This window comes from Euleptes europaea, chromosome 15 (assembly GCF_029931775.1).
Source record: "Euleptes europaea isolate rEulEur1 chromosome 15, rEulEur1.hap1, whole genome shotgun sequence".
NCBI classification, from domain to species: domain Eukaryota; kingdom Metazoa; phylum Chordata; class Lepidosauria; order Squamata; family Sphaerodactylidae; genus Euleptes; species Euleptes europaea.
Window position 1 is genome coordinate 50287056 of NC_079326.1, and position 23558 is coordinate 50310613.

At 43.7% G+C, this 23558-nt stretch overlaps 1 protein-coding gene across 1 annotated transcript in view; it reads right to left on the reverse strand.

The window, feature by feature from the left end:
- Window positions 1-6005: 6005 nt before the first annotated feature.
- Window positions 6006-23558, reverse strand: part of NBEAL1 (neurobeachin like 1) — a 130195-nt gene continuing 112642 nt past the window's right edge. Inside the window, exons 45-55 of the mRNA XM_056861453.1 lie at window positions 23229-23326; window positions 22288-22404; window positions 20678-20767; window positions 20056-20165; window positions 17913-18085; window positions 16155-16249; window positions 13541-13657; window positions 11770-11931; window positions 10025-10173; window positions 8079-8214; window positions 6006-6163 (exon numbers count right to left, since the gene is read on the reverse strand). Coding sequence (XP_056717431.1) covers window positions 6062-6163; window positions 8079-8214; window positions 10025-10173; window positions 11770-11931; window positions 13541-13657; window positions 16155-16249; window positions 17913-18085; window positions 20056-20165; window positions 20678-20767; window positions 22288-22404; window positions 23229-23326 — 1349 coding nt within the window. The 3' untranslated portion in view covers window positions 6006-6061. The remainder of the gene's footprint in view (window positions 6164-8078; window positions 8215-10024; window positions 10174-11769; window positions 11932-13540; window positions 13658-16154; window positions 16250-17912; window positions 18086-20055; window positions 20166-20677; window positions 20768-22287; window positions 22405-23228; window positions 23327-23558) is intronic.

The following is a 23558-nucleotide window of genomic DNA, read 5'->3' on the forward strand; positions in this document are numbered from 1 at the left end:
ACATTGCATGAAGGCTAATATATCAAAACACTTCATTCCATCTAAAATTTGAAGGCATTTTTGGCATTAAAATTAATTTATAATCACAATTGCACGATCAGAATTACCTGTGTGAGATTATCATTTGCCCTTACCACTATAAGGGTTTAATGTCCCATTTCGACTTTGAGTGTAGTATTTTAAGCAAACGCAGAGGCACGTGGTAAGTGAATCTTTGTTTAGAAAAATCAGGTTTAAGTAGCAGCACAATTTCCACAGCAAGTTGCTAAAAAAGAAGACGCAGTTCTGCCAAGCCCTACGATTTTGAACTGTGCTCTCATTCAACATCCTCTGTCCTTTTTCCCCGTGCAGCATTGTAACATGGAAAGAACATGCACATTATTGGGTGAGTGAGAGGACATTTTGGAAAACGACCACAACCACATCCAGTCAACAGTTGCCATTATGTTCCTAAGCACCCTTGTGTAGTATACAAATGTTTGTGGTCTGAAACGTCTCCTTTGAAAACTAGGCTTTGGACACCCCCCCATGGGGGTTCCTTTGTCATTGTTGAAAGTATCATTATCCACAAACATATCCCATATTGTAGAAAGGACCCCAACATGGTTGGGTTTCCCAGTGATGTCCTGCACCATCAGGATAACCCATGAAGCAGATCTACGCATTATCAAAAGGGGAAAGAAGGACATACGTTGTCAAGTCTCAGGCATCATCAAAAAGTGAATTCCAGCCCCCAGATGGGAAAAGTATTAGTAAGCAAGTAAATCTGAAGACTGATTTTAACTTGTTAAAAAATGCATACTTTGTTTATAGAAATACTCCAATGTTGCTATCCACCACCGTGTCCACTAACACTGGTTTCCTCCATTACTATCAGCTTCCTAAAACTGAATTTCCATAAAAGCTGCTATGAGTCAATTTTCACTTCCTGTTATTCTGTTAAATACTCCAGAGTAGTGGTCCTCGACTTTTCCAGAACCGAAACCCACCGTTAACCCCAGCCACGACTGTGGCACTCACTGAACTACAAGCACATGACACCGGTCACATGACAGGAAGTGGAAGAGCCAATCTCTCCAAACCTCTCTGTGGCAAAAAGGAATCCACACCACTGTTGAATGACCTTGTCTCACCAATCTACCGCTCCTCTTAGCATATGCGTAACAACACCCTTGGTCCTGACGAATGCGCAATAGCGCCTTATAAAAAGCAGCAAAAAGGGGGGGGGGGGAAATGGCAGCGCTATAAGACCTCCCAAACCCAGGAAGACCGCTGCACAGCACCGTTAAGCATGTGTCAACCCACTGGTTTCAATGGGTTGAAGCATACTTAACCCTATTCAAAACTTGGAAGATCAATTACTGCTTATTCCCTGAACAAAGCAAATGTTGTCCCAGTTTTGGGTAAAGCAAACTCTGTTCAGGATAATCCTTGAACTCGTGTATAACTGTAGCAGAACACTGTCTGAAGCAGGCCATTGCATAGAAAGGCCAGGCCCTATATTCCTAATACAGTATTTAACAAAATATAAGGAGATCTTTTGAATTCCACATTTTACAATATGAACAGGGCACAGCCGCAACCGGAATTGAAAACTATGATCTGAAGCTGGGTTTCCAACCCTGGGTTGGTTGGATGTCCAAATTAGGATGCCACAGTTAAAATACCGTGGAAACTGAAGTGAATTTATGAAATGGAATTACAGTAAGCAGAAGCAGAAAAGAAACCCCGGATCATGGCTTGGGCTTTAAACGATTGCTTATGGCATATTAGGGTTTGGTGTGCTGTCTGAATTGAGCCTCTGTTTCCCTAAAGATCACTAATAGGCAGGCCGCAGCCGCAGAGTAACAGTTCAGTTGCACTGATTTTAATCAGTATGCTGAACTATGCACTATGCTAAAGCCAATCCTACATGGCTTACGTCCAAACTACCCGAAGTAACATCTCTCTTCCGGTTTGCCCTCCTCTCGAAGTAAAACGACTGAGGCAAGACTGGTGGAAGTTTCCTGCAGCTGAGAGGTGGAAATAAAAGTGGGAATTAACAGGGCCTTTTCAGTAGTGGCTCTGTGGCCCGTCCCCACCGCCCACATTCATTTCTGAGGCCAGGCAGGTACCTGTAGAAGACAAAGAATGAGCCAACTAGAGACAGGTGAGCGGCTTTCCTCGGGCTGCCGGAACGGCAAAAGGCTCAGGCAGCACAAGTGTAGAAGCCTGCCTCATAGTAATCAAACCAGGGAAGAAGAAGATCAGCTCCTGAGACTTTTTTACCTGCGTAAAATCACAACAAGTTACACTGTTTTGCTGTAAAGGAGGCTTGGATGTTCTGGACAGGTGGAGGATTTAACAAACTTCTTTCCCTCTGAAAGGTTTGCAGGCCCTACATGGCAGAATCCGTTGTCCAGAAGGGCCCACTTCAGTTTACAAGTTTCCAGACAGCAAGCAAAACCTTCTGTTTTGGGAAGACCTTTGGTGCTTTTTGCTTTAACCCCCCCCCCAACCCTCCACCTGTTGAGATGTTTGTTCCACTATCCGCTTCATATGCTAGTGTTTGAAATAACATTTTTTATATTTACACATCTGGCATTATATACAGTTACTAGTTTATTATAATTCTCTGTGATCTATCATTTTAGGCCACTTCCAACTTGAGAAAATGGCACAAGTTTAGTGAATCAAAAAGGCATTACAATTTTAACAACAACAAAAGGTTTTTAGGCTATTCTGAAATCAGTCAGAGAAGCTTCAAGTCACAGTCTTATTTCTTAAATTAAATAAATAAAAATTCTGTCGGGTTCTTCCATCTGCTCCTTCCCACACTACGTCATCTTAAGACCAATGGGACATACAATAAAGCTGGAATATCAATTGAAAAGGAACCTGAAATCTAGTAATGGAGACCCTAAACTAGGCAAAGAATATTTGCTTCTACTTAGAAATCAAGGGGGGAAATTTGCCGAGAGGCAGCGCGAAGCTCATTAAACAGTGCAAGGAAAAGACCATTGGTTGCTCTGGCTTCCTCGTCCGGAGAACATGCCAATTTAAATTTTCAGTCTAGTACCTTGAAATTCCTTTGAACTAAAAAAAAAAAAACCACCCCAAAATATACACACTTCATCTCCAATATATACAGTCAGAGAAAACCACCACCCTAATGCCCTAAAAACATACTCTACAGAAAACCCTCAAAACCGACTCTACTCTAAAAACCAGCTCTAAAAAGCAACCTGGGACATTTAACATCCACCTTCGGTTTTAAACATCTCACAGACGAAACTTCACATTCACCAGCATCTTAACGCTTCCTAATTATCTTTGGTACCACTACTATAAAAATGACTTTTTAACTTAATTTTAAATCTCCTTGTATGCAAACCGTGTTAATCCCTTAAATCCCAGTTGATCACCGGTTGATCCTTGTGTAAAGAATCGTCCCCAAATGGGTCGGTAGCATTGTACTGTTGTAACAGTGTAAAAATCTTTCCATTCTCTCCCTCCCACCCCGACAAATTCCCAGGACAGTGATGCTCTTGTCTAGCAGGATTTTTCTAACCATAATTACTTTGCACAGCTTTATAAAGGGATAAAAAACATATTTTTAGACAAGTGCAAAATTAAAGGTATTTTGTATATAAGAACATTAGAAGGGAAGAAACAGACATATAATGGCTTCTTGAGATTTGGGGGGGTGGAGAGAAAAGAAAGAAAGGAAATACCCCTATGCCTCAAATTTAATAACCCAAAACTCCCAAGTGAGGCCCAGATAATTCAGAAATTTTCTGGCCTGTAAGTAAATCTGGCAGAACCTATGACACCCACTTCCAATAGCAAGGTGAGGAGAGAGTACTATTTCATTATTTCTTTTTCAATTATATAGATACCTTATTTTAAACAAACCCCAAAAGATCTCCTAACAAAACAACACACCCTAACAGAAAAGTATCCTTTGCCCTGGAAGTCAAAATTTCCATGAAAGCTTTCATATGAAAACACTAGGACTACAGAGGTATCATACTGTCCCCCTTTTCCAAACACAATGGCTCAGAACCGACCTCAAACGGCTTTTAAAAACAAAGCCTTCCTATCTCATCCAAACAACACTTTCCATTGTATACAGAGAATACGGCAGGAAACACAGAGCCTTTCTCTTGTGCAATAATCAGACACAGAGAATAATTTTAAATCCATACGATGCTTAGACTCCACACCCAAACACACTCACACACTAATTCCAAATATTTGCTTGATCAGTTTATGGTTGAAAAAGATTAGCATACTCTGGGTTGAATCCAAAGGTCCCTTCTCGCTAGTGGAAGGGAAGGGGAAGCGTTTGCAGGGTCCTTCTCCTGCAGCAGATGTCCTGCAGCGTTTGCAGGGTCCTTCTCCTGCAGCAGATGTCCAGTTCATCTCCCATGCTGTTCCTGAAGGGCTCTAGCCCCCAAGAACACAATCTTCTGGGAGCCAAGGGGGCTGCCGGATGACGGGGGCAGGAAAGGTCAGTTTCTGCTGGTGGATTCTTTCCATCAACTTTGGACCGGACCTTAAGTTCTCATGCATAAAGATATCTCCTGAGCTATCAAAAGAACGACCACTGTTGGCTTAAACAGCCATGATAATCTTTTGGGATGGGTGTGTCTAAATTCAGCCCTGTTTATACCAAGCCGGTTTGGCAAAAGGCCAGCCGTAAGCAAGAACTGCATGCACGCACCTAGGTGCTGGATAAAACCTACCCCCCGGCCTCTTTGCATGTGCAGAACAACACACTACATTTTCCCCAGGTTAAGAGACGTTTTCTGGAGTTCTGCAATTCACAAGCACGCGGGGGCCCAATTCAGATCCGGACCACGCTGTGTTCCCATGAAATAACCCGATCCATTTCCTCTCTGAGATAATGCTGAATTTATGAGTTTTGAAGGGTTTTTTAAACTGCCAATTATGTGCCAAATTCTTCCATTCCCATGATATAAAGAACAGGGCACTACTATATTTCCTTCCTCCACTCCTACAACATTGTCATTTCTTTTTAAACATTTGACAAACTAACTTGGTGACAGAATTTTGGGAACAACTCTGAGCAGCGCCAGGCAATAAGGGGTTAACAAATGTAGCCACAGGCTGATTGATCTAAGCAGTAAAAACTATATCTCCCAAGTGATCGAGCGTTTCTTCTCAAGCTTACAGTCTGAATAACTGCCAACCTACATATTCTGGAATGAAAAACTTTCTGGAACTTTTGAGATGAAAAACAGATATTTCCTATTTTATATCTGTCATGCATAAGACCTGGACGAGATCCAGAAAATCAAGGGTGTCAAACTGAGAGCAAAAGGGGGGCTTTTTTGCTTCTTTTCTGGCATAAGGGCTGCCCTGTGTCCCACCCTTCAAGACACTTGTGAACCTCACGCTATCTTACAAGGAAAACTGCTTGCTGGAGGCAAAAAGAAGAAACAAAGTCCAACAGTAGACACACAATTACTTGTGCCCTTGTAAATGAGCTCAATGGATCATGGCCTTTATAATATACGTTGCAGTAAACACAAAAATGCAGTTAATTACTAACACGAGCACTGACAATCCCTGACAAATATGGTGAACGTTTTAAAATTCAGGGGGATAGAGAGGAGTGCTCACAGTCGACTGAGTATTCATTGGCATACATCCAAAGATTTTGGGAGGCTATTTCTGGACATTCACTAACTAGAGCTGTCAAGCATTCCTGTGTACGCGTGAATAGCTAACACATTTTTGAAATTTACTGTAACGTATATAAATCAAAACAAAGATTTGTACACACATACAAGGTTCACGCACACACAAAATATATATGTATATACACACAACTATACATGTTGAAACAGCAAATTTCCGTATTGCTTCTGACATATTGACACCATGACAGAGAACTGCAGATCCCGTAGGATAATTTGTACAAGTGCCTGTGGAAATTGTGCTGATGCTCCAGCGTAATTGGAAGGAGGAAAAAAAAAGAGAAATCTATATGAAGGAGTGATCGGAAGATTAAATAAAATCTGTGGAATCCACAAGGGGAGGCGGGAAACAGAAATCACACAGAATCTTGGGTGTTATATTCAGTCTCTCCTGACGAAATCTGGCTGATCCGTTTGCTCGACCCCCACAACTTTCGGGAGAGCTGGCCCGCGCGCATCTGTTCAAATAATTTAGAAAAACAAAAAGAAGGGGAGGGGAAGGGAGAAGGGGATAAATTAAATAAAAACTTCAGACACTGATTCCGGAGAAGCACAGACAATACGAGACGCAGCGCACATTCGAAATGGCAGAAGCAACAGAACATTGTCTTATAAAATAATTCAAGGCTTTGACACCACCAGGGCAGACAAATAACTTTAAATTGATGTGACTTCACATTGTCAGGTGAGGTTTTTTTTTCATGCTTTCCGACCCTTCTTGAAACTGGGAGTTTGGATTGCTGGATTGGTTGGAGGTTAAGAACATAAAGGCTATGCTGGATCAGAGCAAAGGCCCATCAAGTCCAGCAGTCTGGTCACACAGTGGCCAACCAGGTGCCTCTAGGAAGCCCCCAAACAATGTGACTGCAGCAGCATTATCCTGCCTGTGTTCCACAGCACCTAAGATAATAGGCATGCTCCTCTGATACTGGAGAGAATAGGTATGCATCATGACTAGTAGCCATGGATAGCCCTCTCCTCTAGGAACAGGTCCACACCCCTCTTAACGCCTTCCAAGTTGGCAGCCATCACCAAATCCTGGGGCACGGAGTTCCACAGTTGGGGGGGGGGCTTATGTGATATGTTTTTAAACACAGATTTTAAAAGGTCCGATGTAAAAGAACAAAACCAGTCTTAAAACTTATTTACCAGAGAGCCAGTCTGGTAAACACAATGGGCTTCTGCATAAACACACAGCAAACAAATTTAGAGGTCAAACAATCAAATGCTTGACAATGACCTGGAAAGGACAGGATCCTGTACAACGCCGTTGACAATCCTCACAGTGAAAATTTGTACACATCTCAACTGATCTTGCATTAAATAAATCCAAGCAAGAACAATCTTTAAATGGTATAATCTGGAGTGATAAATCACAGCCTGGGCCCATTCAGGCCAATGAGGCCAGAGCATTTAAAGGCCTTCCAATTTCTGTGGTAAATGCACAGTAACTTTTTTGGCAGAAATGCACCAGTCAGTATCTGACTATGGAGAATACACAAGGAAGAAATACTGTTATAATGCAACGTTTGAACGCCTTTGGATTGGAGGCAGTCAGAAGAGTACAAATCAGTGCAAAATATTTCAGACACCTGAAAGGTGGTCAAACTGTGTGCCCAACAGACCACTTTTGAGACTGCAAAATTTTCATTTATTACAAGATGTAATACTGTGTGCCATGGATTCAGAAAGCTCATGTTCGCATCCTTTTCTGATCCATACAGAAAAAAAGAAGTATGTTCAGGGAAAACCCATTTTGTGCAGCAGACTAAAGTGCGTGACCTCATGGACACTGTGCAATTGACACTCGCCTCTCACAACTTTACACCCATCCTTGATGGCAACCAGCAGCCCTTGTTATTTTCATAGCTCTAATGAACAACTCTTAAGATGTTGTTCTATGCAGACCTGAATTCAGCCAAGCAGAAAATGAACCAATCTTGTCTATTCAGTAGACAATGGATTTCATTAGAATGGATTTCATTAGGTCTTCTTGATCAAGGGGTTAGCAGGGGAATAAAGAGGGCTGATGCGATAGTGCTTAGAATTAAGCGTTACGGCAGGCAGAAAGAAAAGCACATTCCGTTGGTTCAGTTAGTTCGTCTAGCAGGCACCCAGGGAAGTACAATTAGGAAACTCGGCCTAAGTCACCAAAATCCATACATTAGTCCACGCAGACCCTGATTTTTCTCTTCTCTGCTGTCGTTTTAAACCAAAGGTCCCAGTTTAAAAGAGCCTACAAGAATATATGCGGAACTATTTCTTCCCCCTCGAAAGCTCAAGCCACAGGGGTGATCGCTTTCTCCGCTGGAAAGCAGAAATAAAGGAACTTCCAACTGCTCGGTAGATAAAGTTCTTGATGGTAGGTTTTACCTCAGCTGGTTTCCCAACACCGACGATAATCAACTTGCCATCCTCCAGGCCCACCAGAATGTGGCTGTACTCTTTGGTAACGGAGACGCAGCGAATTGGCAGCCGCATGGCTAAAGGGGAAACGCTAAGGCTGAGGCTGAATAACAAAAGGAAACCATGATATTACATACAATGGACAGACACACAGGGGGGAAAGTTAGCAGGCTGGTGGATGTTGACGTTTACCAGGGAGGTCTTAGCAGGAAATGTCAGAAATCTTCCTGGCATGATCTAGCTCTTTCACATTTACACCCATGGCTCATTAAATGATACATATGACACTGGATATTTATTTGCTGGTCTTAGAACTATGAATAGCTTTGTCCACATTCATAAAATTTTGGCATTTACTGAAACATATAGTTAACATCATAATGCCAGTCTAGGATGCAAATTCAAACTTTAAAATGAAGGTATCTGCACAATACCTAGCCTTCAAAGAGTTGTTTTCCAATTTCTTTCGCTCTAGCTACAGATTTGTTATTGGGTTAACCAGAGGACGAGGAGGAGGAGAATGGATTGGATGCAAAAACCTGCATGCAGAACAACTCCTTCACAGCGCCAGCTGCCTACTGTTGCATCCTAAAAGGGGAAGAGGCCATAGCTCAGAGGCAGAGCATCTGTCTGGCATGGAGAAGGACCCAGGTTCAATCCCCTGGTATCTAAAATGGATCTGGGAGTAGGTGATGTGAAAGACCTCTGCCTGAGACCCTGGAGAGCCACTGCCAGTCAAGAGTAGACAATACTGACCTTGATGGACCAAGGGTCTGATTCAGTATGGCAGCTTCATGGGTGAGAGACTTTTGGGTATGACACGGGTGTAGGGAGTCTGCAGTGAGAATCAGTGAATTTCTCTCTTCTCTCATGAGAGCGCATAATTGCCCTTTGGCTCACAGAATGGGGGAGTTTGGATCCAACCCATAAATAAGAAACAACTACGCGGTTAAAACGACCAGGCCCCATACAAAGATGACTGAAAGCACAAGGCCTGGTTTGAAAACTTACCACCTAATAAGCTAAATGAGGAGCCCTGTGGCACAGAGTGGTAAACTGCAGTACTGCAGTCCAAACTCTGTTCACGACCTGAGTTCGATCCCAATGGAAGTCGGTTTCAGGTAGCCAGCTCAACGTTGACTCAGCCTTCCATCCTTCCGAGGTCGATAAAATGAGTACCCAACTTGCTTGGGGGTAAAGGGAAGACAACTGGGGAAGGCAATGGCAAACCACCCCATAAACACAATCTGCCTAGTAAACGTCGGGATGTGACATCACCCCATGGGTCAGGAATGGCCCAGTGCTTGCACAGGGGACCTTTACCTGTACCTTTAATAAGCTAAACTTCACACACAAAAGAAGAAACAGAGGAGACCTATACAACACAATCCAGTGACTAGTAACTGAAAACAAATATGTTTCAAGGGGTTCTTAAGCATGAGTATAGAGTGAATACCAAGGGATAACGCAACTCAAGAACGCAGAGTGATGAAAAGAAAACACAGAGGCTGGTAAGAGCTGCCGCTGAATCATCTGGCTTCTTGTTTCTGTCTCAAGGGAAAATGATCTTTCAGATCAGGGATGGTCAATTTCCCAAAGTTCGAGGCTACAAATTACTAAACCCCAAATTGCTCAGTGTCTGGCCCCACCTAGGCCAACATGTCATTTGTTGAGTTTGTGCCCACACCAAGAGAGCAGACGTCCTGGAATCTCCTGTGCTTGTGCCTTCTGTTAGGGGATGTTGTGGTCAGAATAGTGTGCATGTTTTAATTCCACAAGAGTACAGAAAAATCTTCCTAACATTCTCAGCTTCCATTAAAAAAAAAAAGACAAGTCCTTAGCCCTAAGCCTCTGAAAACCTTTCATTATATTTCATTGGGATAAACCCTTTCCCTCCCAGATTTCCCTCTTACCTGTAGAGATCTCTTATGGACAGGAATCCCTGCAGACTCCCCATTACAATATATTCTCCAGTCACACAGAGATCCGACACTTCCTCTTTCAGGCTCTCAGAGCCCAAATGTTTTCCATTCACAGAATAGAGATGTAGTGTATTCTTATCCTAAGCAGATGAAAAAAATTGGTTACAGAGAGCCAGCGTGGTGTAGTGGTTAAGAGCAGTGGTTTGGAGCGGTGGACTCTGATCTGGAGCACCGGGCTTGATTCGCCCACTCCTCCACATGAGCGGTGGACACTAATCTGGTGAACTGGGTTGGTTTCCCCACTCCTACATATGAAGCCAGCTGGGTGAACTTGGGCTAGTCACAGCTCTCTGAGCCCCACCTACCTCACAGGGTGTCTGTTGTGGGGAGGGAAAGCGAAGGTGATTGTAAGCCGGTTTGAGTCTCCCTTAAATGGTAGAGAAAGTCGGCATATAAAAACCAACTCTTCTTAGAGATAATTTTTTTCCCCCTGGAACTGGATTTGTCTCCCCGCTCCTACACACTGGGTGACCTGGGTGACCTTGGGCTAGTCACAGCTCGGTTAGAGCTCTCTCAGCCTCACCTACCTCCCAGGGTGTCTGTTGTGGGGAGGGGAAGGGGAGGTGATTGTAAGCTGGTTTGATTCTCCCTTAAGTGGTAGAGAAAGTCAGCATATAAAAACCAACTCTTCTTCTTCTACAGGGAACTACCGAATTAAGACCTCTGTGCAGAGAGATCTTGCTAGCTTGCGGTAATTTAAGCCAACTTTAAACATCGGACTAGGATCTGGAAGACCCAGGTTCGAATCCTCACTCTGCTGTGGAAACTTGTGGGATGCAGCCACGCTCTCTCAGCCTAACCCTGGCAACACAGGGTTGCTAAGAGGGTAAAATGGAAGAGAGGAGACCAATGTATGCCACCTTGAGCTCCATGCAGGAAGGACAAAATAAAAATGCAATAAGCCAAGTGAGAAAGTAAATAAAATTATATTTGCTGCTAGCGCGGCTGTAGCCACAGTACAAAAACATCTCACAGCTCAACAGTCAGGAGTGACAGTAAAACAAAGTTACTGATGGACGATCAGCTAGCACAATAACCCAGGTCAACAGGAGACAGAAGTTTCTAAAAACGTCCTAAAAACCATGAGGGGAGGTACTGGCCGTGCCCCACAAGTGAAGACATTCCACAATCTGGGTGCCACCAGCAAAAAGGCCCTGCTTAACCACTGAATGCAGTGGCAGATTAAACACAATGCCAGTGGGATCACGTTAGTAAAGGTATCCTGGTCCTGAATGGAAGATGGATCACATCAGCAGCGTCTACTTTCATGTGCACGTATGTATGTCCATGCTTGACCACACAGCATTGCACAGGGGTGGGAGGTGATGTATTCTCATCCTTTTCCCTCTCCCTCTACAAAGTCTATACATCTGGGAATATATGCCAACTGCATCTTGGAGCACTATACAGGTTGACAGCCAGAATGTCTCCAGCAGCTTATGACTACGCAATAAGTGAAGAAGAGACTTTGAACGCCTCCAAAAGACCTGCTTCCAGACACATCTCCCTCTTCCCTCCCAGAGGTCATGAAGAATTGATGGCGCTTACTATTTAACTTTAGCCTGGAACCTCTTTCTACATAAATCAGTGCCCGAGGCAGAGACTTCAATATTCACAATAACCCTCCTGTGAGTAAGAGAGAGCTCATTCATCACACATTTTTCAGAATGCAGTACCTTGAGCGTTGTCTTTCCTTCTATGCTGGTGTGAACAACTATGTGCCCTTCCCAGGATACAGCCAGGTTTGGGACGGTGAGCAAGAGGGAACTCTCACAGGGGGGCCTCAGAGTCCTCATGTATTGACCCTTCCGCACAGAGTGAACAATCACGGTGCCATCCTGTGTCAACAAAAGAGACAGATCGCGGTCACAGCCCTTTCATTTTGGTATATTCACTTTTTCATGGGTCGGATCCAGCAGTCCACCAGCAGAACGTGCTGACGGATGCAGCTCTTTCCCACATTTCACTCCCCACCCTCAGTGTCCTTTATTTTTTTTTAAAAAAATTATTTATTCTTAGATTTGTAACCTGCCCTCCATCCCTGGCCTAGGCCGGGCTCAGAGCGGTTCACATCAGATATAACAATATATACACAAGAAAATTCAATCTTAGTTAAAATTGCTAAGTTAAAATTCTGCCCCCTTCTTTAGTACAGCCTCCTAACCAGAGTAGCTATTAGTCCATGCAGGTATCAAAGGAATCAACTTTCCTAGGGTCAGGAAGGACTGCTGGGCATAAAGAAACAAGTGTAAGATCTTTGACCCACAGATCACGGGGTCCAGTTCACAGTGTAGTATTTTTAGCAGTGGCGTTTGTAAACAACATCAGAAGTATGTAGTGCCCAAATCATAGCAACTATCCCTAAGGCACCCTGCCAAAGACTATCCCTACATTTTTTTTAGGAAGCAGGTAAGATCCACTTGAAGCAGAGCGTTTATAAGACCATTGTCATGCCAAATAGGACGTATTAATTGTGATCCTGTTCTGTTGATTATATGGCTTTCCCCTGATTTTTGCTGTGTGTACTGTGTGCTTTCTGATACTTTACATAATGCATTGAACACATGAAGCTGCCTTATACTGAATCAGAGCCTTGGTCCATCAAAGTCAATATTGTCTACTCAGACCAGCAGCAGCTCTCCAGGGTCTCAGGCAGGGTCTCTATTCACATCACCTTCTTGCCTAGTCCTTTTAACTGGAGATGCCGGGGATTGAACCTGGGACCTTCTACATGCCAAGCAGATGCTCTACCACTGAGCCACAGCCCCTCCCCTTATTGTCAGCATACTAGGCTTTAAGTTCTTGTCTCACTCCCCCATAGGATTTAGTTTAAAGCCCTCCTGATCAGGTTTGCGAGGCTCTCACCAAAAACATTTTCCCCTACCCTTGTGAGGTGCAAACCATCTCCTGATAGAAGAGCTTCTTCTCGAAATGCATTTGGTCTGTATCTTTAATTTCCTTCCTCCTCCTCCTCCTGCCTCCTCCTTTTTTGTAAAGACAGACTGGTCTAAGAAGTAGAAAATTCCTGACCATAAGGTAAAGGCAACATGTGCTGTCGAGTAATAACCAACTTACTACAACCGCTGTAAAGTTCCACTTCATGGGGTTTTCAAGGCAAGAGATGAGCAGAGGTGGTTTGCCTCTGCACAGCATCCCTGGTCTTCTTTCCAAGTACCAACCTCGCTTAGCTTCCGAGCTCTGACAAAGTCAGGCTTGTCTGGACTATTAGGATTCTACCTAACCATAAAGATCTCTCTCTAAAAGATGTCAAATGTAAAATATGTTAAAAGATTTTAACAGGGGAAAAAACATGAAAAGAAATGGACAGGGAGCTATGAACCCATCTTTCTGGAACACAGAGGCACAGAAAACCTAACAACGTCCATTAAAAAATAAGAAGCGGACTTATTCACTTGGAAATAAAAAGGGGGGGGTATACAAACTCACCCTGGCCCCTGAGACCACCATGTCCAGTTCTGTACTGATGCCAACACAAGAGACTTCATCCGTATGTCCATATAGAATCTGCAAAGGTTTAGGAGCCAAGCCTACAGGAACTCCTCCCTGGTATCAAAGCCGGAAAAAAAAAAGATTAAAATATTAAATATTCAAAAGCGTATCATGGCGCATTCCCTAAACAAAACGAGGCATTCCCCAAAGGCATTTCCAACATAATAATACAGGCAGGGAGCAATCCTATGCATAACTGTTTGGAAATAAGCATGGTGTAGCGGTTAAGAGCGGTGGTTTGGAGCAGTGGAGTGTGATCTAGAGAACGGGGTTTGCTTCCCCACTCCTCCACATGAGCGGCGGAGGCTAATCTGGTGAACTGGGTTGGTTTTCCCACTCCTCCACATGAAGCCAGCTGGGTGATCTTGGGCAAGTCACAGCTCTCTTAGAGCTCTATGAGACCCACCAACCTCACAGGGCGTCTGTTGTGGGGAGGGGAAGGGAAGGTGATTGTAAGCCGGTTTGAGTCTCCCTTAAGTGGTAGAGAAAGTTGGCATGTAAAAACCAACTCTTCTTCTTCTTCTAAGCCCCACTGAAGACAGTGGGGCCTCTGAATAAAATTGCATAGGACAACACCATCAAGTGCTCTTGTTCTGGTGAACTTCCTACGTTAGCAATTTTCTTTGATTTCTGCATTGTTAAGGCACAGTGAAGCAAATTTCCACATTTAAAAATTACCGCCAGCAGAGAAGCGTGATTTAAAAAACATCTGATCACCCATCACACAGCCGGTACATTCAAAAAACTTCATGGCTGGTGTTCTGCATAATGCCGGGTGACAGAGATGACACAGCAAGACACACATGCGCTCACTTACTAATGACATATATCACAGTAGCATATAGCTTACAAGCAGCTTACAACATGCGTTCCATTTGGAACACATGTTGTAAGCTGCTTGTAAGCTATATGCTACCTGGAACGCTGGATGTAAACTATATGATACTGTGATATATGTTATTAGTAACTGAGTGCATGGCAGAATCCAGACGGAACTGAAGAAGTCTGGGGATGAAATGGATTACTTCTAGAAGACTGTCTTTGCTGTGTTGTTCGCCTTGCAATTGCATGTTGTTCAACTTACAATACTGTTTTTGACTAGTTTGCTGTATTGTTCACTTTGCAAAACTGTTTTTGACCATTTTGCAGACTTTACCTTATGGCTGCATTCCATACACAATACTGATGGATTTCTTTGCATTTGTGGCAAGACAGTATAACACATATGGCATTGCAGTATTGACTACCTATGTTTGTGTTTTGTTTAAGGTTTCTTCTTTAACATAGTGGTGCTTTATTTTGATTTCTCTATTAGGGTTGCCAACCTCCAGGTAGTAGCTGGAGATCACCTGCTACTACAACTGATCTCCAGGCGACAGAGCTCAGTTCATCTGGAGAAAAGGCTGCCCTGGCAATTGGACTCTATGGCATCCAAATCCCTCCCCTCCCCAAACCTTGCTCTCCTCAGGCCCCCAAAACCTTCTGCTAGTTGCGAAAGGTGACCTGGCAATGCTACTCTGTATCCTCAGTAAATTGGGATTTGGAAATAAGTCTTTTCAAAGGTTAACATTTTCTCCTCTGCAAGGTGATTTCTTTTCCCACATAGCCTTGAGTCGTTAATGGGTCAGGAGAAAGGGAAGCACATAAATATTTCAAATAAATACATTCCAAACATGCTCAAGAAGTGTTCGGCACTATGACATGCCTCACCAAAGCTTTACAAGAAAAGAAATTACGGCTCTGATGTGCACTGAAAAAAAAGTAATTTCAGTCAAAAGTAAAGCAGAACCTTCTTTTTTTTTTAGGAAGCTGCCAAAACCTTACCTCAGGGTGAATTTTATAGTACAAAGCATACGTGCAACATTTCTGAAGGAACTGTGAATAATCTTTCTTACCGGACTCCTCGGAACTAATTCACACTTTATGGCAGCAAACACATCAATCATCCTTACATTCCCTTTTCCCTACTGTGAAAGACCCTACAGTAAAATTTTACACTAGCAAGGAGCCCGCTTCTTCGGTGCAAACTGTGCTCTTGTCCTCAAAACCTCCTGCTGCTATAAAATTTTGTTAATCTTTAAAACTCTTGTTTGTTTTTGCTGTTACCGACTGACACGGCTACCTTCTCTGGAATTGTATTCCCAGCAGGAGACTCCAAAATACCAACAAAAGACTGACTCGTCTAAATACACAGTCGAAATCCTCCAGAGAGCCCCAGCCAATCATAACAAAGAGTCCTGTGGCGCCTGAAAGATGAAGAGACCTGTTGTTCTCCAAAGCTTCATCAGATGCATGAGGTGTTAGGCTTCATGGTGGACTAGCCCTTAACTGTCAGGTAACATGCCAGGCTGCCTGGAAATACAAGTCTCCAATTCCTGTTTCATGCCATCTCTACAAGAAACACCACTGTCCACCATGATAATGTGTGAATTGGCCTTCAGGTACTCTCACCTCAAGCTTCCTTTTTAACGTTCTCTTTGCATATTCACCCAGACCAAGGGCAACTTCGTTCTACTGCAAGTTGTTTCCAAAGGTTTCCGAGACGACTTACCTGCTGAACTATTTGCCAGATCATGCAAGTGGTATCCCTCGAGCCGGAAATTAAATGGATCCCACAGAAATCCACAGCTAAGCACGTCACAATATCTGTGTGTGTCAGAGACAGAGAGAAAATTAGTGCCAGAGCCATAAGAAATGACTCAAAATTTAATTAGAGAGAGAAACGTTCAACGTTCTTTACGAATGGAGCCACCATTCCAAGTTGCAAAACAAACCAATACTATAAAGTTGGCGCCAAATTAAAAAGAGTATTAAAATCAGCAAAAAAAGTAAATAAATCAGCAAATGGAGAGTTTATCATGCGTGCAATGGCTAGTGAGATTAACAGGGTTATTTTTTCTCTCTAGTACAATTCCCATCCGTTTCAGTGGACCTTGTATAAAATGAGAGATTTAGATTTGGATTGTGTCCAATGGAGGACAGGTCTAGCCATAGAAACCAAACACTGTATGCTGGGCAGTGGGACAGTTTGTTTTGACTATAGTTAGTCTATGGACCCAGGATTTGGCGCACATAGTCCATCAATGAAATCCTGGTTTGCACTGAAAACTGCTGGTTTCATTGGCTTTGCTCCTTCCCCCTCCTCCTTCACAAAGACCCAGATAATATCCCAGCATGCACTGTAGTAGGGGCAGCCCTGGGAAACAAGCCAGATTAAACCAGGATATCTATGCTCAGCCATCACATGAAACCACAATCATAACTACCTGGTTAATAATCCAACTTCAAACCAAGGGTTCACATTCTGGTTTCCTCCCCATTAACTGACCGTAATAAGTAACACCCACATTTGGATTTAACTAACCATAATTTTATTAAACCATGGTTTCACATGGTATCTGAATCAAGCCAGTATCTCTCTGAAGATAAATTCAGACTCTGTTAGAAACAGGAAGCAGAACTAGAGAGACTAACACCTCGAATTATATTTTTTATTACATCCTTGGGAAGTTATTATTGCCAACACTACTTTTGAAAGAAGCCACCAAGTATCATTACATTCTGTTCTGATTGTTGCATAGAAAGTGTGGATCAAAAAATACACACAATGGGACCAGGACACAGGGGATATTTTTCTACAAGCATGGGGGAACCCCCAAATTTACAGACAAATGTGAAAAGTATATGTATATTATATTGGGTTCAACCCTCTTAAAATCATAGCACCAGTGTCTGCTTCTTTAAGAAAAATCTGCCACTGAGAACTTGTGAAACTACGTTATGAGATATCGGAGACCACAGGTGCGTATGAGAGAATGGAAGGTCAGGGGTTGCAGACACTTCCAGGGGAACATAAAGATGACAAACAAGAAAAAAGAGAGACAATAAGAACACGAGATTCCCCCCCCCCCGCACAATTCATCACTGGTCCCCCCACTTCAACATTATATAATCTAAAACAGATCACTGCTAATCTACAAATATTTTAATTTTCTCTGGCTGTCCCAGCAACAATTGAAAAAAATGATTAGTTCTCCAATTAGCGCACAATTTGCTTTGTGTTAACAAAGCTGGCCATATTTATGTAAGACAGAAACAAAGGATGTTTGCTCCTAATATGGTCTGAGGTCCCTGGCACTGTGAATAAAACCATAAGGGTTTAAGTGGGATCAGCACAGATAGCAGAATTACCGCTGCACCAAAACAGTGATAGTATCATCTTGCAACAAGAAATAACTATTTCAATCAGGGACTTCATTGAAGCATCCTTTTTTTTAAAAAAGGGTTCCCTTTATGTGGCGCAACTTACCCATGTGCCTGATATGCAGTGCGATCAGTTTTCCCTTGGCGAGCGATGCCACTCTGATGCTATTGTCCCAATGTCCTCCACTAAAAAGGAGCTTGGCATCATGAGACACGACAAACAGCTTGGGCGTGATCTCCAGCCCTGGTGCGAACGGCCCGCTTATGGTTCGCTGCGTTCTACCAACATTAAGATCTGCATTATCCAGTCATTCAAAATGGATAGCCTTGTTCACTGTGTAACGCTTGCAACATACACCAGCATTTCAGAATTACTTAAAAAGAAGAGTATACTCTGAACACATTTAGGCAGAAAAGCTAAAAATAGCTTTACGTTAAAATAAGGAAACATAATTGACATCTACAGCCTCTGCATGCATTGTCCATAGTAATTAAATGCCTACTGTTATGGATTGTGGCAAGTGGAGCAGCCTTTACTATGCAGAGGCTGGCTGCAAGGGAGAAGGGGAAGATGGTTACAGAAAAAAGGGCATGCACCCGCCCCTCTACTTTGCATAGACCCACCTCTCTTAATCACTCTAAACCCGAGCAAGACCATTTAATCTTCCATATGATTAAAGATGCAGGTCTGAGGGCGAGACAGAGTTTCAGGGACCACATATAGTAAGAAAAAGTGAGCTGTGACTCACAAAAACTCACACCCTGCCAGCAATTTTGCTGGTCTTTAAGGCGCTACTTGACTCTTGCTCTTTGCTACTGCTACAAACAGACTAACAAAGCTACCCATTGTGATCTATCCACATATAGTAAGTTTGCAAGGCTTAGCTGAAGTTGTAATTGGAGACTTAAAAGCTTATAGGTTATATTCTTAACCACTGTGTTACACAATCTCTCAAAACGGTACTAAAACTAGATGTTCAATGGCTCGTTTCTGAAGGCTGATTCGCAGGTGATGTATTACCAACACCTTCAACATTTGGTACCTTGCAGCTGGAAAGCATGAATTGCTTTCAAAGGTAATAACCAGCACCTTTAAAGTGATGCTAGGAACTAGCAGGAAGTCCATGAAGTTGGTCCAAAATAATCATACTATCAGTTAAAAGACTAACCACTGCATTGTGTACTATCTGAAGTGTCCAAGTTGCCTTTAAAGGCAGCCCCACATACAGAGCATTACAGGAGTCTAGCCTCGATGTTATACAAGCATGGACCAGAGTGGCCAAGAGAGCTGAGTCTAGAAAGAAGACAGTTTCCTACTCAGATGTAAATTGTACAACGCATTCCAAACAACAGCGCTTACTGGAGATTCAGAAAGCAAAGGAGGGTCCATGGAGCACCCCTAAACTTTCCCACCACCTCCTATCAAAGACAGTTTCACCCTGTCTAACACAGGTGCATCTGTTCCCCACTACAGCACTGGCTTTCTTCGTCAATTGGTGGATGTACATAAGTGAGCGCAACCCTGAAAACATATGACCTCACTCCAAAGGATTCAAGAGGAGTAGCCACGTTAGTCAATTGGAGCAAAAATAACAGACAATTGCTAGACACTTTAAATCAGTGGTGTCAAACATAAGACCCTGGGGGCTGGATCTGGCCCCTTGAGAGCTCTTACCTGGCCCGCAAGATCCCGAACCAGGATAATGCTGCTGCAGTCGTCTTGTTTGTGGGCTTCCTAGAGGGACCTGGTTGGCCACTGTGTGAACAGACTGCTGGACTTGATAGGCCTTGATCTGATAACAGCAGGGCCTTTCTTATGTTCTTATGATCCAGGCTGGCGGGGCATGGCCCGGCCCAACCAAGTGACATTTATGTCATATCTGGCCCTTGTAACAATTGCATTCGACACACCTGCTTTAAATGCCTTGCTCTGGTATACGCTTCTGTCAGTCAGAGCCTACGTCATTGGATGCATGAAGTTCAGGTAAGTTTGTTTTTCTGTCTCTGTCTCTTAAAGACTTTCATAGGCACACTCTCCAGGTACAGAGGAAAAAAGTGACGCGTTGATATACACACCTGTTAACGGATAACTACACACAGCAGATGAAGTGGGCTCTAGTCCGCATACTTATGCCAGATTTAACCTGTGACCGATTTTTTCTTTACCTCAGAATTTTTTTTTTACCTCAGAAATTAATACTCCAGGGTAATAAGACGAACAAGAAAATAAGACAAACGTTTTTTCTTACTTGGGATTTGTCACAGTTTGATCTTTGATGAAAGTGAAATAGTTGGAGATATTCCTGTCGTAAGGTAGCCACCCATGGGTCCCAATGAGGCAATTCACACTCAGCGTTACCTTCAAAAAGAACATGCTGGATGTAAAGCAGCAACTGGTTAAAATGCCAACTTTGTTCATAGCCTTGCAGCCTCACTCTCTTCATTCAGCCACAGAGAACGATATTAGGTAGAACAACAACTTAACTCCCTCTGCTTGTCCTTTCCCTTCACTCCCCCCACCCCACGCCAGCACAGTGTAGTGGTTAAGAGTGGTGGTTTGGAGCAGTGGACTCTGATCTGGAGATCTGGGTTCGACTGTGTATGAAATCACAGAGAGTCCTAGATAGTGGCTCAATGGTAGAGCATCTGCTTGACATGCAGAAGGTCCCCAATTCAATCCCCGGCATCTCCAGTTTAAGGGACTAGGCAAGTAGGTGATGGGAAAGACCTCTGCCTGAGACCCTGGAGAGCCGCTGCCAGTCTGAGTAGACAATACTGACTTTGATGGACCAAGGGTCTGATTTAGTATAAGGCAGCTTCATGTGTTCATGTGTCCTTCCAAATGTGAACTTTCCCACATGTCTGACTCACGAAGTACTCTGGGCTCCCCTGAGACATGAAAGATCGGGACTGGTTCCTGGGGATCACAGCCTTCACGATGGGAACACCATCACTGATTCCCTAGGGAAGAGGGGAAACGTAAGAGGCCATACAGATTTATGTACAAAGCTCATGAAAACAGATATAGATACGGCCTACGGAGAAACTAATGTCACTCATACTGGTATTTCCGATTCTTCACTTCTTATGCGATACCACATGTAACAACATGGCTCACACGCACTCGTGAAACCAAAACTACCTGTTGACATCCAAACCAGTCTGGCCTCTGAGGCACTGCTAAAACCCTGATACCATAGCCAGGAGCCTGCTCTAACACAACCTGTATTCCGACACCATTGAGTCTTCTCAGTATCTGTAATAGATCCGTCACTTCTGAGCATTCTTTTAGTGACTGCAGTGGTAACACATCCTAGGAAACGGGCGGGTCCCTTTCAAAATAAAACCGCAGGATCCTTTGCTACAATAAGAATGGATTCAAAACAACCCACTGCTGGGGACCTGGGTGAACTCTGGACTCCTTCAACTGGACACTCTGGCTGCTCCAGGCTTTATCTCGCCTGAAAATGTTAGATATATAGCAGCTCCGGCAGCCTATTTACATTTTCTGGAATCTAATAGGGCTAGAAGGGCGGTTACGTTAGCCAGAGGTAACACCTTACCCTCTGCAGTACGGGACGGAAAATGTAAGAAAATCCCATACGAACAGAGATTATGTGCATGCCCACTTAGAGAGACTGAATCGATTGAGCACATGTTTTTTGATTGTGCTCTATATAATAACATCTGTAGCAAAACTATTGGGCCATTGCTGGAAGTGTTCCCTAGGAGATCTAATAAAATTAAACTTGCATATTTTCTCTCAGACAAGAATCATCAAACAACTCGACTGGTTGCTCGATTTTGTACCAAGTTTGTAATTTTAGAAAAAGTAAAAAGGGCCTTTTGACATAAAGAGTGATAGAGTTTTAAAGCTTCTGGGTAGGATTTAAATTTTTAGTATTTGTCAAGAAGAATTTCAAATTGTAAATTTGTTTATCGGTTTACAGGTTATTTTTATCCTGCCTTTTGTGTTTGGTATGTACCACGTTTGTTGGCAGTTGCTACATGAGTTCAGTTGTATACTGATCTTATTCCTTTTGTTAATTCCCTGTACCTGTTTTTGTGCTGGTCGTGGACCGTAATAAAGTTTTAATGGGACTGATAATGGGACTCCTTCATGACAGCGAGTGAGCTTCCAGTCGCGACGGTTCGCGTATTAATACTACAGTCAGCGCTACTGCAAATGCAACCTTAGGCAATCTTGAACTGTTGGGAAGATCTCCCCACCAGGTTGTGCTAGTCGCCTTGCCAGAGCTCACCACCCCTGATTCGTGACCCCGTTTGTCCACATGGGTACCATGACCCCTTTTGTCCACATGGGAACAGGGACCCCAGGAATAATTCAGGCAGTGGGTGGTCCAGGGAGAGAAATGGTGGTGGGGTGGGAGAATCAGGGCTCCATCAGGTCCCTCTCTCCAAGCTCGTTCAAAGGGGTGGTGACACGTTTTTGATGAGGCGTGATCCTGTCAGCTAGTTACCTCAATGAAGAAGGACTTCAGTTCAGGGAGATGCTGGAAGAGGTTAAGGGTGGAGCTGTCGCTTCGGCTCTGCTTCTGCTCCGCTTCCTCGGCAGACAGTCTTACAGGGTGGGGCTCCTGCGGGCCAAATTGAGGCAGCGGCAGAAGACACGATTACACACAAATATGTCCCCAAGGCCTTCTCAGCTAAACAGACCGATCTTCATGCACCCAGAGGGTTGCCCGTTCATTTCAGTAGGCCTGGCCACAGCTAAATACCTTGGGATTGGTTTGCAAGCAGTGGCAGAGGTGAGGGTAAAGGGTAGGGTTGCCAGGTCCCCCCCTCAATCAACTGGAGGTTTTAGGGGGTGGGGCTGGGGCGGCCGCATGCACTTGATGACATCACTTCCGGGTTTACTTCCAGAAGGGCTGCATCACCATGGCTGATTTAGCACTCAAGCCGGGGTTTGAGTGCTAAAGCAGCCGTGGCGATGCGGCACTTCCAGGGGTAAACCCGGAAGTGATGTCATTGCATGTGCACAGCCGCGCGCGCACGATCACCACTCCGGAGCGACTGGGTGGATTGGCGGGCAATTGCCTGCCAAAAACAGAAAACCTGGCTACCCTAGTAAGGGGCTGTGGCAGCTCATGGAAGTGAGTCAAACCACAAATGTTTCCAGAGGAGGGCAAGACAAGGTACACACCCTCCCAAGAACACCCAGTTATTAGCCAAATTAGTTGGCTACAAACATGCACATGGCATGTTTGGAAATCCCCTTACTTCCCTCTCTATCTGCAGCAAATCGAGAGCAATCCTAAGTCTTGCTTGCTCTCCCGCATACTCTGCTCACTGTCCTTGAGAGGCAGCACCCAAAGTAGAAGATCCCAGGATTACATGAATGCAGGATCTCTTTTGTCCTGTAGCGCATGCAGACAGTTTCTACGGCTGGCAAAGGAGTTACCTTCAGTAGCTGACAAGGTGTTTGGCCAAAGTTGTTAATCATCCCTTCTAAAGCTTTTCTTTCTTTCTCGTCAGTCAAGGCATCCAAATCCACAGCTCCTAAAGTAGCAAGAAAAACAAACAGATCTAGGCATTCTTCAACATATAGTGCCACTGAATCTGAGCAATGACTCTGAGCACCCCATTGGCATGATTACTGGAGCAACGTGGCTGTCTTTGCTTCTGCTCTTATTCTTCCATGGCTTTTCATAAAGGTTTCCCTCTTCTGGACATATGGTTTGGGCTGATTGCATGCTTACATACGAGGCTAACAACATCAGGTGTGCCACGG